The 20,101-nt window shown below is 40.2% G+C and overlaps 1 protein-coding gene across 1 annotated transcript in view; it reads right to left on the reverse strand.

The window, feature by feature from the left end:
* Window positions 1–20,101, reverse strand: part of MDN1 (midasin AAA ATPase 1) — a 152,975-nt gene that overhangs the window by 64,354 nt on the left and 68,520 nt on the right. The window contains exons 35-50 of the mRNA XM_054722522.1: window positions 19,317–19,514; window positions 18,192–18,400; window positions 16,828–16,950; window positions 13,553–13,750; window positions 12,395–12,502; window positions 11,862–12,050; window positions 8,738–8,827; window positions 8,371–8,634; window positions 8,001–8,262; window positions 6,737–6,896; window positions 5,778–5,894; window positions 4,669–4,877; window positions 3,699–3,847; window positions 3,208–3,419; window positions 2,010–2,230; window positions 1,033–1,146 (exon numbers count right to left, since the gene is read on the reverse strand). Of these exons, the coding sequence (XP_054578497.1) occupies window positions 1,033–1,146; window positions 2,010–2,230; window positions 3,208–3,419; window positions 3,699–3,847; window positions 4,669–4,877; window positions 5,778–5,894; window positions 6,737–6,896; window positions 8,001–8,262; window positions 8,371–8,634; window positions 8,738–8,827; window positions 11,862–12,050; window positions 12,395–12,502; window positions 13,553–13,750; window positions 16,828–16,950; window positions 18,192–18,400; window positions 19,317–19,514 (2,823 nt within the window). The remainder of the gene's footprint in view (window positions 1–1,032; window positions 1,147–2,009; window positions 2,231–3,207; window positions 3,420–3,698; window positions 3,848–4,668; window positions 4,878–5,777; window positions 5,895–6,736; window positions 6,897–8,000; window positions 8,263–8,370; window positions 8,635–8,737; window positions 8,828–11,861; window positions 12,051–12,394; window positions 12,503–13,552; window positions 13,751–16,827; window positions 16,951–18,191; window positions 18,401–19,316; window positions 19,515–20,101) is intronic.

Genomic DNA, 20,101 nt, shown 5'->3' on the forward strand with positions numbered 1-20,101 from the left:
CCCAAAATCCAGTAAGACTAGTCAATCCAGAGCTACAGTTGAAAAGGAAGATGAAAACAGACTTACTATATTCCAACAGTGGGCAAGTGGTGTCTGCTAAAAAGGGAACCTGCTACTCTACTCTAGAACTATATTCTCAAAGACCAAAATTATTTCATAATTGGAAAGCCACCACTTAGTTCAGCCATAACCTGACTACTTACAATAGTTTTGTCGCTTGACTGCTTCACAATCATTCACCTCATTACTTTTAGTGTACATAGGGGAATTGGTTTAGCACAAAGGCATCATGCATACTTTTTTCTAAAGCAAATGGCTAATGGTATATATTTGATCAACATCAGAGAAATTAAAAATCTGTATCTGTGAAGAGTGTGAGAAATTAAAAACCTGTATCTGTGAAGATGTTCCCTATTTTCCTTATTAATGCTTACGTTCAATCAACTTCATATTATTCTGCTCCAGTAAACAAGTCTTCTATTTCACCAGTTAATTAAAAAGAAAATTTGAATACTTCATTTGATTAGAAAGCTTGGATGGCTATTTCTTTCATCATTATGGTTTTATAACTTTTTATTAAAGGCTTTATAACTTTTTTCAAGGGTTTATATTTCCTTAAGCAATTGATCCTTATTGCCCCTTCAAGTCAAATAGCTTTCTAGTTTAAAAAACCTTTCTGTTAACAGTACTAATAAGTAATAGAATGTTATAAGTAGAAGGGACCCTATATAAGTGAATTTAACTTGCATGTTTTTCAAACACAGGCAGTAAGTATGAATGATGGGCCCCAAATCAACAAGGAAGTCTGTGGACAAGTTGGAACCACAGCCCAGTCTTCCAACTCCCATGTTCTTCCCACTTCACTGTGTATCATCCTTTTTCAGAAACTGAAGGATAGATGGCTGGTTCCAGACAAAGAAGTGGAATTTGCATCTGGATGCTCTGAGTGTTCTAAAAAATACCATGTTGCAGAGGTAGCTCTGACAGGTCTTTTCCCTGGGAACTCAATGGAAATCAAATCAGGTGCAGTACCTGTTGTATTTGGTTGTAATATTTTGATGACATTACTGATCCCAGCTGAGAGAGAATTTGAGTAAAATTTCCTAAGAGATGCAGCACTGGCTTCCAAATGAATCTGTATTGACTCTGTGGAGAAACGAGAAGCAAACTTTAGTATCTAAAGCAGGCTGTCGAACAATACTTTCTGCACAATGATGAAAATGTTCTATAGCAGCCACCAGTCACCTGTTAGTTAGCAACTGAAATGTGGTCAGTGCAACTAAGGGACTGGACTTTAGATTTTATTTCACCTTAATTAGTTCATGGTTATCTTTTACCGTGACCTGTGGCTAGTAGCTATCACACAGGAACCATTTTTAGAAAGATCACAATTACCACAATATTATACAAATTCATTGGCTTATCTATAAATTCTCATGGGGCAGAAAGGCTCCTGTAATCTATTATTTTAAACAACAAGTTCTACCAAAAAATTCCATGTCCTGTACTTTACAACCCATTTGATGTTACTGTTGCTTTTTCGTCTTTTAGAATAAAAAAAGTACAAAAATATTAAGCATGACAACTTAGAGCACCTGGAATTAGTAAATCTCTTAAGTACTTCTAGGGGAAATGAATTCACCAAAAGCAACACCTATCCCAGATAAAATGGTTGTGCAGCATTATTTATACAAAAAGCAGGATGTTCAAGAAAATAAAAAGTTACATAATATAGTATATTTTCCTGATGGATTTGACATAAAGGTGGACAGACTTTGAAATGCTAAGCATTACACAGGAAAAAAGTTTCTTTTGGGACACACCTAAGGGCAGATATGATTTTTAATTTTTTAACAACTACATAAACAGTAATGCTAGGTCACAAATTTCTTGCTATGCAATCTCCCCTATGTAAAGTAGCAGTATAATTAGAATAACACAGCTGCTGAGGCACTAAAACAGGAGAGGTGTAAATTCACTCATTATACAAATTAAGCTTTTCTACTCACCAAGCCCCTGTGGTATATTCTTGGCTAAATGGTAAAGCCACTTAACTCTGAGCATCCAATCTTGATTGGTTGCTCTTTCTATGAGCAATTTAACAGCCATGGCCAGAACTTCTGGTTCATCAATCCAAAAAGTATTCACTTCGACAGAACTAAATTTCAGGCTCTCGGGATTGGGGGACTGCATAATTTTCTCTAAGTCTGGCAAGGTAAGAGGCTGAATCCTGAAATTCATTGGAATATGCAAAGTCAGTACTAGAATGAACTTTCATTTAACATTTCAAATAACTTTACAGATAACGGATCAAAGAGGTATTGGGGAAAAGATGAGTCCCCTCTGAAGAGGACAATTAAAACATATACCGAATGAATCCTATATAATAAAGAGGTAATATGCAAATTGATCCTCACGCCCTTGTACAAGATGGCCACCCCCATGTGGTCAAAGATGGCCGCACCATGTGGTCAAAGATGGCTGCCACAAGATGGCTGGCAGGAGAGGGCAGCTGTGGGCGATCAGGCCAGGAAGGGAGGGCAGTTGGGGGGAACCAGGCTTGCAGGGGAGGGCAGTTATGGGCTACCAGGCCGGCAGGGGAGGGCAGTTAGGGGCGACAAGGCTGGCAGGGGAGGGCAGTTGGGGGTGACCGGGCCGGCAGGGGAGGGCAGTTGGGGGTGACCGGGCCGGCAGGGGAGGACAGTTGGGGGGGGACCAGGCCAGCAGGGGAGGGCAGTTGCGGGGGACCAGTCCTGCAGGGGAGGGCGGTTAGGGGTGACCAGGCTGGCAGGGGAGGGCAGTTGTGGGCGACCAGGCCAGCAGGGGGGGCAGTTAGGCGTCAATCAGGCTGCCAGGGGAGTGGTTAGGGGGTGATCAGGCTGGCAGGCAGAAGCAGTTAGGGGCAATCAGGCAGGCAGGCAGGTGAGCAGTTGGGAGCCAGCACTCCTAGATTGTGAGAGGGATCCCAGATTAGAGAGGGTGGAGGCTGGGCTGAAGGACACCATTCCCACCCCCCCGCCCCCAGTGCACGAATTTCATGCACCTATAGTAACAAATATAGAGAGCAATATCACAATGAACCTCTGACAGCTGGTAATAAATGGCTACATAACATTCTGATCTAATACGGTGGGTGACAAACATTACATAAAAAACAAACAATACAGTGAAGATGCCAGAGACACACGGGCTCAAGGCTCTGCTAACCTTGCCCAGCTGCTCGTTTTCATGCTCATCCTGTTGAGGCAATATGCTAAGATCTGTCCATCGCTTCGTACGATAGAGAGGTGAGAGTCTTCCATAGCAAAGAGAGCTGAGGGCAAAGAATCTGGCCACAGCCCCACAGCAAGAATGGAGCTACCCCAGGTTTCATGTGCTTGCAGAGAAGAAATATGTTTCTCCAGTAAAGCTTGCACGAGCTGGAAGGAGATAAAAATGCATGGTGTATAGGCACCAACATATATGTCCTATCAAAAATGTACATTATAAGCTAACTGCTACATTTTCTGATGATAAATTTCAAGCATGTAATATTCACATTTAACCTACTTTCCAGAAACGTACCTGGATACCAGATCTCTACTAGAGAATAACTGCCAATGGTCATTAAATTTATCATCAACAAAAAAAAATTTCCTTAGTACTAAATAATATAGAGTGTTATAGTTTAGAAAGCAGTGTGAAACACTTCATGGTACCTTCTGGTTTGCTGGTGAGTGCTGGGAGCGGACATACGCTACCCAGCATGCTTCAGAAAAGGCTCTGTCTAAACTCAGCCCTCGCTGCAGGTACTGCACAATGAGTAAGGCTGTCTGAATTAGAGTTGAAATAGATGATGTTGGAGAACCTATAAAGAAAAAATATCGCCATCTATGAGCAATAGATTCTGTGAAATCTCCAATGAAAATGAAGAAATTCCACCTTTACATCAAACTTCGTTTCACTCAAAGCTACCCAGTTACTTATTTTAGAAAGCCTTCTAAGTGGACTTTAGAGTCTCACTAGACAACATGGACTTGTGGCAACATTCTGTAAGTGTGCAAAGCTGGTCATATATAACCTTCCTATTAAGTTGACATACAATAAAGGGGGCAAAATGACCATGGCCTCATAAAGGACTATGTGCTTTGAAATCCAACAGACCTACTTTCAAATTCCAGCTGTTGTTATTTACTATTTGGCTTTGATGAGTTACTCAACATCTATAGAAAGGCATGCCTTGCAGAACTAATGTGAATACTAAAAAAGCAACGAACATTGAACCTAACACTTAGTAGTTATTCAATAAATAGGTTTCCATTTATTATTATTACTACTGTTATTGCTTTTTCTTGTATAGTTGGAAGTAACATCTGTCTATTTAAACAATTCAAATGATGATCCTGAAGAAATGAGGGACAAACTTCAAAATCTCAGTGCCTGAAGCAGTATTCTTCAACATGTGGGTCTCTGACTGCATGCATCAGAATTACCTGGGAAACTTCTTTAAACTAATTCCTGTGCCTCACTCAAACCTGCTGTTAGGCAAAGGAGATTCCTGGAACATCTACATTTTTGTGGTAATGTCTATGTACGCTAAAGAACTCCTGAACCAGCAGTCAAACGGAGTAACACATGAATTTCCCCAGGAATAAAATCCTGCAGAGTTATAGAAGTCAAGCACCTTACCTACAAAAGCACTTTGGGTCTCTCTGTGTAGAGCCAAGAGGGTGTCACACACACTGTCCCCCACCAACCCAAGGCTGTGCAGCAGAACTTTCAGATCCAGGTCATCTGGGATGCTCCCATCCCCTTCTCCTGAAATGTAGATTTCAAGCCCACGATTCCTCATAGCTCGGGATATTTCTCCATGAACAGGATCCATTGAGAGAAAAAGTCTAGTAACACAGCAATTCAAAGGGGAAAAAATTTAAATCCCAGTGCAACCAATGGTGCAGGCAAATCTTATTTGGCTCATCTTCAGGGAGCTTATCAAGGGAGACACCACTAATGAAAAGTTTACTATTGTCACTTGTATTCTATGTTCTAGTTCTAAAATGCATCAAAATACAGCAAATCCATTCTCTAAACCTTATTTTCCTTAGGAACTAAATATTGCACCTTTAGTGATATCTGAGAACTTTAAGGTTCTTAATTTTCAGGTATTCCCCAAACCAGGTAGTAGTAATTAATCATTCTAACTTGCCTACAGAGCACAGAAAAAGAAGCACTATGTTTTCCTGAAACAATTAGCATCATACGTTCAATGTCCAGTTAACACCTACATCTAGCTATTGGACATCTCCAACACTAAACAGCGATTCCCTGCTGACCCTCCCACACCAATCCTGCTCCTTTGCCATTCTTCCCTTTCTCAGTGAACAGCACCCCCATTTACCCCAGTACTGAAGCCAAAAACTTAGATAGCATCCTTACTTTCTCTTTTTCTCAACCCACAAGTCCATTGACACGTGCTATTCATCTGACCACCTAGTATAAACTATCATTATCTCTTCCCTGAACTACTGCAAAAGGCTTGTAACTGGTCTCCCTGCTTCTACCCTTCACCACCAACCACCGCAGGACTTGTGTCTCTCATTTACCACTGTTATCCCTTAGGTATCAGAGATTGGCTAAGAGCAGGGGCTCAATAAATATTTTGTTAACTGAATCAATGAATGGGTGAACATACTTATAACGGGGTTGTCAACATAATACCTAAAAAGGGCCTAGTGAATGTCAGCCTCTGCTATCGAGGCTGTCACACTCTTAGGCAGAAACTTAAGAGGCACACATACCTGAAATTGGGATGTGGTGTTATGGTGGGAGTGGATCCATCTATCATTCCTCTCTCACTAACAGTGAGGACACCTCCAGGTTCAAGCAAAGCATTCAAACGATCCAGCACGGATGGGCTGCACAGAGAGAGTTAAAATGGGGGACAGGCCCTGACCGGTGTGGCTCAGTGGATAGAGTGTCAGCTTGCGGACTCAAGGGTCCCAGGTTCGATTCCGGTCAAGGGCATGTACCTTGGTTGCGGGCACATCCCCAGTAGGGGGTGTGCAGGAGGCAGCTGATGGATGTTTCTCTCTAATCGATGTTTCTCTCTCTCTCTCTCTCTCTCTCTCTCCCTCTCCCTTCCTCTCTGTAAAAAGTCAATAAAATATATTTAAAAAAAATAAAAATGGGGGACAGATTGACATGCTGTCTTGACTCTGCTTTCCTCGCACAAGCCTCCCACTGCTCCTGACCCATGTCTTCTCGCAGCACAAATCACTCCCCTACACAGAACTGTGATCTTTCCCATCAATTCCCAATTTCACTCTCAAGGCACACAGTCCAGAGATCCATACACAGTAAAATCACAAAATAGTTGCTGAAAAAAATAATGGAAAATGATAGCAAATTCCCTCTCCCCCACTTCCCAACATTATCACTTAAAGGTAACTCAGAAATCTGCACTCAAAAATGACCATTATCTGGTCATTCTGGTATTAAATAAAAAGGACTCAAAAACGACTGGAAATGTAATCCAATTCTGTTAGCCTTCAGTTCAGCTCACTAAAATCTTGCAGCTGTCTAATTACCAACTAGTAAGTTCACCACAGGGAGAAATCTACAGAACGTGGCTGAGGACGCATTTTTACTTAAGAAACAGCATATTAAAAACACCAAAACTTCTACCTCAGTATCTACTCTGACAAGCATATTCCAAATTTCAGTCAGGCTCACTCATGATTGGGCAGAAGGTTCTTACTTGCAAAAGTTAACGTTATCCATCAAAAGCCAATCTCCAGACTTCAGGGCCCGAACCAACATGCTGTCGACCCATTCAAAAGTGCCATGGCTGCCGCCACTGGATGACTGCACCAGCTTTGCCCCAAAGCTTCGGAACTCTTCTACAAGTCTGGCAAACTCTGAAATGTCAGAGCCACATCACTTAATTTCAAACAAGGACAATAAAAACAAAAACTAAGTTTATTAAAAGAAAGTCGAAAACTCCTGCCCTGATTTTTTAAAGTTTCATAGTAGAGTCAATAGGAAAAAAACTGTGCTTTTGTTTAAAGAAAATAGATAAGAAAAAAGGTTTGGGGGCAGAAAATACTTCTTAATAGCCTTCTGAATTAATGGATAAAGTGAGCTGAGGGTGATAAATAATCTTTATGTGCTATAATTTCTCAAATGGCAGAAGGAGAATAATGTCTCCCATGTATTACTGCATTTATTACAAACAAGTGTTATTAGTTGGCACAATGAAATTAATGTCGTTAAACTGGGCTTCCTTTATAATGACCTTATGATTATAGTAACAACTGGTATTTATTTGCCTAGTGCTTTATAGTTTATATAACCCATCCCTAGAAATCTTTCAATTGCTCTTTTTTGTTAGAAATTATTTTATGACCCTTTTTCATAACACAAGGTAATACATATTGAATTCCTGCTTTTAACCATAGAAAATAATAAGATTTAGACCTAACCTCCACTGTCAACTATCAGAAAACTAGGCAAAATATATGAAACAACTGCTTTCAGACACTGGACGACAGATAGCATAGGGCCATGATACCTAAGGAATGCTGCACCACAAAATGAGGGAAGTTAAATTTCCATGTTGAGGAAATTTCTTCCACTTTCTATACACAACTACTAAACATATCCTATCAATTTAGAGTATTATTCTTCAGTTTAAAATGCCAAATCCTGAGAAACTATTAAGTCTTTTCAAAAGGCCAATAAACAATAAAACTAGCTTATAGCTTTGTCATTATAGCTGGTTATACACAAAATAAACCATCAACTTAGAAGCCAATTTCTTCCTTGGTTGCCCTGTTTAGGATCACCAATTGTGGATACTGCACATCAGCTTCAGTTTACTTTCTAAGACAAACAGCTTCAAAATTTGGGTGCTAATAATCACTAAAAAAATTATGGGCATCACATTTACAAATATATTACCTGTACATGGACACTAAATGGACAATGGTAAATGTCTGATACACACATCCAAACACACACACCTGCCTTGGAGTATGAGTTGATTTTATTGTTGAGTCGCTGCATAAGCAATAATACTGCTTCCAGCTTGTTGACAATCTCCATTGTGACACCTTTACCATCTTCTCCAAGATACTTGGGCTTATATGTCAGAAGGAAATGACTCCAGGCCCGCAGGACTACTTCTGCATCATCAGCACTGACAAGGAGGCCGTCTCTTAACAGTGCCCTCACAGTGCTCTCCACCTTCTCTAGCAGCTGCCTCCAGGGCCGTATAAGGTCAACCTGAAATATCCAGAGCATGTAAATTCATGACAGCCATTTGCCAGAGCCAAATTCTGCTGCTGCTTATAGTCACCACCAACCCAGAAAACTACCAATCAGACCACTTACCTGCTCAAATCCGCCCAGAAGCTCTGTCGTATCCATTGCACTGTTCATAGCCATGATCTTTAACGTGTGACCAGTAAGTTGTGCCAGAAGCTGGACCAGACTGGTCTTTCCCACAGAGGCTGGACCCACAAGAATGACCATCCAGCTCATCTGCACACACTTCATAATCGACTCCAGAGACTGTAAAGACTGGTGCAAGAGCAACAGGGGATGGCGGGATGGGGGAGTAACATAGCTGCCACGGCAAAGGGTTGAGTAGCCCAGCTGAAAAAGACATGCCAGTGAGACTTAGCAAGTATGCCTGGTAGTGAGACCAGAAGAAATCAGAAAATTGTAAAAGAATAGAGGATTTTGCTGGTCGTCTCACCTGAACATTATAGGGAGTGATGTGAAATAGTCTGGTTCCCATGTATGGGTTTGAATCTGAACTAAACACATCCTTAAATATAGCAATGACCTAAAGGAAGAAGATGGTACAATCAAAACACAAATCACTTTATCAAATTCTGAGTCACACCTTCTAGAATAAATACTTCTAGAAAACATGCACAGCAATTTGAGTCACAATATTGTGAGAAAACTACTCACAATATCATTATCCTTTAGGATTTTCTCTTATTACATCTATTTAATTCTTCAGAATGAAAGCAAATTGGAGCTCAAGAACAGAGCAGTCATATAATCTCAAACTATTTGAGATTGCACTGTGAATGTACCATAAATTCAAATAAAGCATGAATACAATGGCAAATCTAGAGATAAAAAAAGAAATTTGTTTTCATCATTCAAGATACAGGCTAAAAAGATAGATGAGGACAACAATATATATTATAAAGAAAAATGCCTATTTCTTAGTACCTACTATGTGCCAAACATTATAGTGGGTTTTAATAGAGATTACTTCTGATAATTTGGCCTTGCAAAATAAGATATTCTTTTTATTATATAGATACTAGAGGCCTGGTGCATGAATTCGTGCACCAGTGGGGTCCCTCAGCCTGGTCTGTGCCCTCTCGCACTCCGGGATCCTTTGGGGGGATGTAGTAGTATGCGAAACGACAGGCGGCCGGGGAAGAGCCCGAGCCCAGGCTAGTCCCGCTGCACTTGCTGCTGCTGCCCAGTAGCTACCGCTCGATAGTGCTACCACGGAGGTGGGAGAGGCTTGCGTCACCACAGCTGACCTTGCCAGCTGAGAACCCAGAGTCTGGCGCCCGTAGGTCAGCTGAGCAGCGCTCCCGCTGTGGGAGCGCACTGACCATCAGGGGGCAGCTGTGTTGAGCGTCTGCTCCCTGGTGGTCAGTGCGCATCATAGCGACCCGTCGTCTGGTCGCTTAAGCTTTTATATATGTAGATGGATAACAGGATTCACAAGTTATATTATTTGCTCATGGTTAGTAACCAATTTTAAATCTAAGGCAGTCTGACTCCAAAAGCACTGTATTATCCTTCTAAATATTTATGTAACCTGACAACCAAAGTTATTTCTCTCATTATTTACATTTAGTTATCTCTTCCTTAGCAGGAACACTGTTAAAAAACTTTCCATGAACCTTACTTCTTTTCTGGATCACTTTTAAAAATCTAAAAGGATTTGGGGCAGGGGTGGAAAAAGGAGGCAGGGTGATGGGGGAGTAATAAAAAACACCAATTTAGACCTTAGCAGCAGTTAAATTTCAGCCACATGAAATATTTACATCAAGTTGCTTATTTCTAACAAAGTGTCAAACACTTATACACACCATTGCTCACTGGGCTGAAGTCAGAAAATAAAAATAATGCTATTATATGTAAGTCAAGGGGATATACTGTACATAATCACTACAGTATGGTGGCTACAGTTAATAATATTATATTGCATATTTGAAAGTTGCTAAGAGAGTAGATCTTAAAAGTTCTCATCAAAAGAAAAAAAATGATTTCTACTATGTAAGGTGATAGATATTAACTAGACTTATTGTGATCATTTTGCAATGTATATAAATATCAAATTGTGTTGTACACCTGAAACTAATATGTTGTATGTCAGTTATACCTCAACATACATACATACATACATACATATATACATCTGTAGATTTCAGAAATACTAAGAGGAAAAAAGGTAAAATCACAATCAATGCTAAACATTGACAGGAGAAAGTGCTCTTGTCACCTACTCCTGGGTCCAGGCAATTTGTGACTTTATAATCCACTCTAAAACATATCTCCTCTCCCTGATAATCCACCAGAGTAAAAATTATAAATACTTTCACAATCTACATGGTTCAGTTTGCTTTATAAAGTCAGATTTAATTTATCTGATCCCTTCCAGCTTTTATAGCCTTTCTCCTATTATGTTTCCTACCATTTAATTTCCTTTTTCAGAAAAATCTATTTGGTCAATTATAATAACTCATTTAGAGGAGTGGTGGAAACCTTCTACAGCCTACAGTGATGCACCATCTGACCAGCCTCAATTACCCAACAACTGGCCAGTGTCTAGCCACAATTTACACATTGTACCTAGTAAGAGAATAAAGAAATTAAAATACTAGCTGATGGTACATGAACTATATATCAATAAAGCTGTAAAAAGAATACTAGCAGAACATTCTGTCCTGCTTATAATGACAGAAAGCCACTTACACATAATAAATGAGTTGTTACCATCTAATTGGATGCTGAATACCACATACAAAGGGATCTGGGCACTGAGCAGAATGAAAAGTGTGAAAACTACATGCACTATGGGATAGCCACAGCGTCAGATTTCAAGAAGGAAGTTACTACTTCTAATGCATAGATATGTGTTAATTAGTTTTAAGCAGTTGTGATATGGCAGAAGAAAGGTCTGGGCTGAGAGTTGGCTCTACCACTTGCTACTTGTGAGACTCCATGACTCTGAGCCTTGGGTCCTCATCTGTAAGAGGTCATGACAGCACCTCCCACCTGCAGCTGTTTTGAGTATTCAGTGAAACTGGACTTTACCAGGAAGTAAAATGCACACATTACTACAGTTTATGAAGCTGGGAATTCAAGTTTTATTTTCTATTTATGAAGGGGTATTTTTATTTCCATTTAGATTATCTTCTCTTTATATCCACTTATACTTTTTAGATAAAATACTTTGTAATCTAACACTTATTTAAAAACAAAAAAACCTTAAAAAAATAAAAGCGCCCCCCTCTCCTACTGGGTGTCTGTTCCTGCTGCTGCTTCTTCCCTTTGTGCCTGGAAAGAGGATGGAAACCTATTCTTTAGCACTGGAGGTAATACTGTTGTAGGAAAGTTTACATCATGAGGATTCAGCTGGGTGAGCACAGTGTGTACTCCAATGTAAACTACTCTATACTATGAGATCGAGGTAGGTAAATGTATAGGCTCTTCCCTTAATTTCTAAATTTCCAAGCAGCTTTACTGAATTTAATATTTGTGAGTATGCCCCTTCTCTCCCTTATGAAGAAATCAACTTCCAGATGGTAAGAAACACAAAGCAAAAATGTGATACTAGCCTTTTCTTTGTCTTCCCTGGTTCTCATTCTTTCACCATAGACCAAAAACACATGCTGACCAGGATCATAACAGCCAGGGGACTGGTCAACCAGCATCAACTGACACCAGCGGAAAAGGTCCCGGAGGTTGAATTCCCATGGTCCTCCTTTTTGCCCCCATTTCTTCTCAACAGTCACTTCATGATCAATCTAAAAAGAAAATACCTTTATTAAAAAACATGTCCCATTGCTAAGCACTGAATTACTATTATCGTAGTATAAATGCATACATAATCTGAAACAGAAATTAATAGGCTTGATTTAGATGTCTCCTTTTTCAATCCAAACTTCTAAATACAAGGAATACCCTGTAAGCATTAACACTCATACATAGAACAAAACTGAATTACTGTAACCCTCAAATTAGTAGCTTCCATTCCACTATAAACTTGTGGTTTATATTAGAAAGACTGGTAATTTGGTAGTGTCCCAGAAAATAATAGTTCAATTACAGCCAGGAAAATAAAGAACAATTAATACAAGTAGGTATTTACCTGATTGTTGAAAGCAACCATTTTCTTAACAATATTTTTGTCAATGGCTGGAAACAGAGTACTAGCAATGAACTCCATGTCAATTACTGTAAGGGGATCCACAAAGACCTATAAAATCCAAAAATAACATGGAGAGATTCTATAGTTTCCCTTTACTAAACACCAAAAATGACTACCACTTGTGATATAAAATTTTTAATTGATATCAGCTGTACACATACACACACACACACACACACACACACACACACACACACACAGTTTTTTCTGTTCTAGAAACTTCTTTCATTTTTAAGATACAGAAGCATATAAAATCTTTGAAATATAAAGCAACTGGGGGTTTTTTCCTGTTAGCTCCACTCAACTAGATTAAAGAAAAAAAGATATATGCAATTCATTTTTAAGTATGTTTTTTAAAATTTCCTACCAAAATTCTGAATGGTAGGCATACGGAACATATAAATCTGTTCAACTTTTCAATATCTGAAATTTTTCATATTAAACTACTCTCAGAAGATACTTAGGAAATTCTTAATTATCAAAGGACAGGGACATTAAAGAAAGCTAACATCTATAGCCATTTCCAAACCACTAGATTAGCCAAACTTTAAAAAACAGATGTTAAAATAATTGAGCATATGCTCTCCTCTCTCACTCTCTACTATCTCTGCAAATGTGAATAAAGGCAGTAAGAAAATATACCAAATATGAATTATAGTTGACTTTGATATGGAGAATACTGGATTTTTAATTCTTCCTTGTAGTTTTCTGTTCTGACTTTTCTTTAATTAAAATGCATTGTTTTCATTATAAAATTCTTTTAATGTCTTAATAGATTATGCAGACACTTGAAAAGGTTTACGCTGGCCTTAATCCTGAGAACAGTAATAGAATCCTACAGAAAATGGTGACCTTACTCTCCTCCAACTGAAAATAAACCAGGTCCTCTCGGACATAAAACAAGGGATTCACACCAGGAGATAAATGATAGTTGGTTGCATTGATAGTCATCATATAAAGACATGGAATTGAAAAACAAATCTTTAAACTAATTCTCCCTCATTCTCACAGAGGGCATCCTAATAGCTACATATCAGCAAGCAGTCTTATCACTCCCAACACTCCATCTGTGGTCTCTGTGATAACAGGATATCTTACCTGAGTGAATCTGTTAAGGAAAGACCTGGGCAAGCCTTTTCTCCCACCTCCTTGTCTAAAGGGATTTTGACAACCAAAAATCTTTGTCTTTTCATGCTGTACTTGAAAGCTCATTCCTAACTCAGGAATATAGATTTCTCCTCGGTGGTCAAAACAAGCATTGAGTCCTTCCAATACAGACTGAGAAGCCAGGTTGAGCTATTTGGAGAAGAAAATACACACATGTGGTATAATGCAGTGTAAATATAACGAAAAGCAAAGGAATAATATGCATAAAAGATAGTGTTATCTTCAGTAAGAGGAAGCTCAAACAGTATTGGAAACATCCTATTTCTTAAATTGAGTGATGGATTAATATATATTCATCCTACTAGTCTTTCATATACATGTTAGATTTGATGTATAAAAATTATCAGTATTTAAGTAAACTAAATAAATATTAAGGCTGAACTTTTCAAAAAGCAGTTAATATCTTCTCTAAAATTAAATTGTATCTATTATGTGTGCTCATATTGACCTACTTCATAAATCATAGCTTACAAGAAAAACTTGCCAATACATAGATATATCTTTTTTGTACTCTGGGATTTTAAAAGATGAGGCAAGATAGCTCTCTACATACGTAGGTAAGTAAATATCTTTCCCAGCTCAAATACTGAATAATCTCCAAATGGGCCTAAAAATCATGATATAAACTACATAAAATGGATCTATATAGCTAACTTTCACCAACAGTTTTGTGAACAAGAATGAACACAAGGTTTTTGTGCTACAAATAAACAGAGCTGAATGGAGGTCTTCAGATGCTGAGTTCAGAGCTCAGTGATGGGAAGTATGGGTGGTTTTAGGTACCATGGAAAATTTCAATTGGGAAAATGTGAATCAATAAAATTCAAATGGGCAAACACAAACTACATTACAATTTCAAATGTCATATTTACACAAGCACAGACTGCTCTGTATATTTCCAACTGGTGAGGTTCTAGAAGATGTGAAGTGTGATTGCAAGTCCAGTGCCTTGTGGTCCCTAGATGCATTTTCATCCAATTGGAGTATGGTCGAAAGTCTTAAGCTTTAAAACTAGGCATTCTTTTTTCCTGGATAATGAATATTCTATCACACATCCTTCTCAAAAAAATCTGGTGGGGAGAAAAAACAGCTTTCTCCTTAGTATCTCTAGTAAGTAGGAAGCAGCTCTGCAGAAAAGGAATGCTCAGAACACCCTCTGACCAAAGGGGTCTGAACTCAGGGAACCAGCTGGGGCCTATGTCAGGTTTCATCAGTAGCACTTTCATCACTCTAATAATTTAAGCTCCACAACTACTTCATAGCCTTTTCCTAAATTAGCATGAACACGGCACATCCCAAACTGACTTGACTCCTTTAGACACAACCTTAAATTTTTTATTTTTCTATATCACTTTTCCTTTCTCAAGTTGGCTGCCAGTGACTGAGATTCAACAGTTAGCACATGTCTCATAACATACTCTGTTCTTCTGGTCATTAGTTTATCCAATATACACATATAACACTGACTATCTTCTCACCATTTTTGCACGTGTGTTCTTAAGATAACTTTCCACAGGCTCTATTGCACTGATGAAACATGAAGTGGTAGACACTGTTTGTAAAATACCCATAAAATACAAACAGCAAGCCTGCCAGAGACTACAAGAAAACACTAGTGAAGAGGCAGTTATTCTCTGGAGATTACCTTACTAAAGCAGGATAGCTTATCCTACCTAATAATAGAGTAATATGCAGATTGACCATACCTTCACTATACCCATCAGCCATGCCCAACAGCCAATAAGAGCGAGTATGCAAATAAACCCAACCAAGATGGCTACAGCCACAGAGAGCAAGGTTTCCCAGTCAACAGAGGAAGCCAAGTTTTCCACCTGCCATTGCCTGGCCTAAGCCTCCACTCAAGCTACTAAGTTTCAATTATAGAAGGTAAACAAATCGAAACAGAAATGGCGGCAGCCACGGAGCTGGAAAGAGCAGACCAGGGTTGTCCCTGGCAACAGAGGAAGCAAAGCTTCTGCAGCCCTAGCCGGCCTAGGCCTGCACTCCAGGCTACAAAGTTTCAATTATAGAAGGTGAATTAACCCCAACAGAAATGGCTGCCAGCCACGGAGCAAGCAGGAGGCTTGGCTCCACTCCAGGATACAAAGTTTCAATTGTAGAAGGTAAATAAATTCCAGATACCAGGGCCTTTGCTTGGGTCGCCAGGGGGCGTGGCTGGCCTGCAAACCACCACAGGCCCCTTGCTCAGGCCACCCCACACCCCAAGGGAACCCCCATCCTGATCTGGACACCCTTCAGGGCAAACCAGCTGGCCCCCACCCGTGCACCAGGCCTCTATCCTATCTAATAAGAGTAATATGCAGATTGACCATCACTCCAACACACAATATGGCTGCCCCCATGTGGTCAAAGATCCTGCCCCCATGTGGACACAAGATGGCTGGCACAAGATGGCCAGCAGGGGAGGGCAGTTGGGAGGCACCAGGCCTGCAAGGGAGGGCAGTTGGAGGTGATCAAGCCAGCAGGGGAGGGCAGTTAGGGGTGACTAGGCCATCAGAGGAGGAAAGTTGGGGGCAAACAGGCTGGCAGGGGAGCAGTTAGGCATCAATCAGGCTAGCAGGGGAGTGGTTAGGGGTTGATCAGGCTGGCAGGCAGAAGCAGTTAGGGGCAAACAGGAAGGCAGGCAGGCGAGCAGTTGGGAGCCAGCAGTACTGGATTGGAGAGGGTGCAGGCTGAGCTGAGGGACACCCCCCTACTCCTCCGTGCACAAATTTCGTGCACCGGGTCTCTAGTAGGTTATAAACAGAGAGGGGCTTCCATTTGTGCTTTCTGACAAATGACTATTTTTATTCTTAAAAGAAACCATGGCCGAAACCGGTTTGGCTCAGTGGATAGAGCATCGGCCTGCGGACTCAAGGGTCCCAGGTTCGATTCCGGTCAAGGGCATGTGCCTTGGTTGCGGGCACATCCCCAGTAGGGGGTGTGCAGGAGGCAGCTGATCGATGTTTCTCTCTCATCGATGTTTCTAACTCTCTATCCCTCTCTCTTCCTCTCTGTAAAATATCAATAAAATATATTAAAAAAAAAAAAAAGAGAGAGAAACCATGGCAGATTCTTTTCATTAGAGAATTTGTCTTTACTAGGCAACAGCATGATCATCCACAGAAATGCCCTGGAGCTATGAAAAGTCTGACTGTTCTTCACACTTGGCATCCCATCTTTGGCATGGTGAACAATCCCCTCACCTCATCCAACACAACCCAGCGGCCGGCCTTCAGAGCTGCCAGCAAGGGGCCATCACGCCAGGCAAACTCTCCTCCCTTGCCACCTTCAACAGGTAGATCTGCTCCAAACAGGTCTGTTATGTCCTTTGTGAAGAAAAGAAGTGAGAAAAAGCCAAAATTACATAAAAGTTAGATCCCAAGACCTAAAATCTAAAATGATAAATACTTGTGCTTTGTGCCACTTTTCCTTCTTATTTCAAAGACAGAACTAATTACTTGCAGCATTCTTTACCAGGATCTCAGACATGCCCCAAGAACCTTCTCATCACAATGCTCCAAGTATCCATCAATTGGAGCTGGAGCTCCACATCAGTAGTTCTCAACTGTGGCTGTACTTGGAAACTAATTGGCAAGCTTTAAAAAACACACCAAAAAATAAAAAAAGCCCTACCAGGTTTGGCTCAGTGGATTGAGCCTCAGCCTGCGGACTAAAGGGTCCCAGGTTCGATTCTTATCAAGGGCACATGCCCAGGTTGTGGGCTCAATCCCCAGTAGGGGGTGTGCAGGAGGCAGCGGATCAATGATTCTCTCTCATTGATGTTTCTATCTCCCTCTCCCTTCCTCTCTAAAATCAATAAAAATATTTAAAATAAATAAAAATAAAAACTAACAACAATGCCCAGACCCTGCTCTCAGATTCCATTCCAAGAGATTCTCATTTAATTTGTCATCTCTGTTCCACATTTTCATAAGGTTGTTTAAAGGTCATTTTATTTCTACTAATTTTTATATTAGAAAAGACAAAAATAAAGGGACTGGCCGACTGGCTGACAGCTATGATGCGCAATGACCACCAGGGGGCAGATGCTCAACACACAGGCATGGAAACATAGAACAGACTGATGAATCTCAGAGGGAAGAGGATGGGGGGAAGGCGGGAAGAGATTAACCAAAGGTCTTATATGCATACTAGAGGCCTGGTGCACCAGTGGGGTCCCTTGGCCTGGCCTGCAGGGATCAGGCCGAAACCAGCTCTCCGACATCCCGAGGGGTCCCGGACTGCAAGGGGGTGCAGGCCAGGCCAAGGGACCCCACTGTTGCACAAATCCATGCACCAGGCCTCTAGTATTACAATAAATACTGAAGTGGGTAATTCTCAAAAGAGAATTAGAATAAAGCATCCAGAGAGAATATTATTACATATGTCAGCTATTAATGAATTCAAAAGAATTATTTTGGAAGGTCACGTTGCTGTGGTCTTTCATAGCCATGAAGTATTTGGGATACTGAAAATGTCATCACTCTTCCTGATTAAGAGATTATAAACAGATACAAACATACTCCCTATACTTGTCCTCATCAGCTGTAGGGACTACTGAGCTTACCGTCTGCTCTGACAAGTTGATTCGAACCAGGGTGTTGCCTGAAGCCTTTGCTAATGCTCCCACTAAACTCGTCTTGCCCACACCAGGGGAGCCCTCCAGGAGAATGGGTTTGTTCAGTTTTGTAGCTCTTAAGAGCCTCTGGGCATTCATAGCTGTCGTGCCAGCACTGAGTGCATAGTCCGCAATGTTATTCCTGTGTAGGACAGGTCCTTAAGAAGAGAGGAAAAAAAATCCACATATTTAAGCTGGACATCACCAAATCATATACACATGCCAACCCAAGGACTATCAGTAAGTGAGATGCCATCTGTGGTGAAAATGCTTAGCCCTATTTCAACATATCCCCACTTGTGGCCCATAAAATGCTTTAGCGGAATAGCCAGAAGCTTACTTTCCTTAATTGTGTCTACTGCACAAATCGCTCCATCTCTTCTACCTATACATATACCTACTACATAGGAAAGCTAGACCTATCACAATCTATACCTGGAAATAGTGCAGGTATTTGTACAATTTACCTTATAAGTAGGTATTTTTCTTAAAGTCAAGTGTAAACTAGGCATATAACATAGATGATCCCATATTAAACAATTTCATCCAAGGTTTTTAGGCCAAGACAATTCAGGATCCATTACCTGCATTTTCCATTTAATCAATCATTTGTTCATCCATTCACTAAATCAACACACATTTCCTGAATGCCTATGACTGACTGCTAGGCTGCATATAAGATGCCAGGGACAGATGAGTGATACAAACCTGTCCTCAAGAATTTACAAAACTATTTTTTTAAAAGGTGATGAGGTTCTATGGTTGGAATATATGGACTCAATTGTTACTAGAGAAAACCTCTTGTTTTGAGCACCAAATAATAAACAAGTGCATTTTTGCAAGACAATTTATTCATAGATTAAAACTATATTTTCCCCTACTTTTACATGCCAACTCACATGTTTTTAACTACTCACAATTAAGGTTATGCCAAGTCAGATTCTACCAGGTAATTCAGATAACTAGTTCAAAAATCATGATTAGTATGATACAATAAAACAAAGAGTCATAGTAAAAGTCAAGTACCTATGACATATAAGAAGAGAATCTTCATTTACTTATAATCCTCCTTACCTCTTGGTATAAAAAATGGATGAATTCCCCAACGATTATCTATCCCAGTGAATTCCTTGGCCTTGAGTCTGTCATAAATCTTTAATTCATTTTTCTGACATTCTGTAAGTCGGACTATCTTGGAAAGTTTCTTGATTAGGAATTTCAGACATTCTTTGCGAGCCAAGAGGGCCGTACCAAACCCAGAGGAAGTGACTCCTAAAAGACAGAAGATTAGTCCATCAAACAATAGCACAACCCCAAGCTTCACAACCATTCAGCAGGAGCTCTAGGGAAGCTTCCTGGGGAAATGAAGCCCCTAGCTGAATTACAGCAGAAATACAACTGCTAACCTCTCCCCACAATTTACAGATCATCAATTCAGCAGCAACTTATTCAGTAAAGTGCTCCAGGCACCCCATGATAGATCAGCATGGAGATAAGAGTACTGGTCATTTTGGTTTATATTTCTAATCTTCATGGCTGAGAAGCAGAATACTGAATTTTATTAAATTACAGTAAACTTAAAACAAACTAATAAAGGATTCAGGATCCAATAGCTATAAATAACATTCATGTTAAGAATTATCCAGCCCTGACAGGTTTGGCTCAATGGATAGAGCGTCAGCCTTTGGACTGAAGGGTCCCAGGTTAAATTCCGGCCAAGATCATGTACTTTGGTTGCAGGCACATCCCCAGTAGGGCGTGTGCAGGAGGCAGCTGATCGATGTTTCTCTCCCATCGATGTTTCTAACTCTCTCCCTCTCCCTTCCTCTCTGTAAAAAATAATAAAATATATTAAAAAA

Source organism: Eptesicus fuscus, chromosome 10, assembly GCF_027574615.1.
Source record: "Eptesicus fuscus isolate TK198812 chromosome 10, DD_ASM_mEF_20220401, whole genome shotgun sequence".
NCBI lineage: Eukaryota > Metazoa > Chordata > Mammalia > Chiroptera > Vespertilionidae > Eptesicus > Eptesicus fuscus.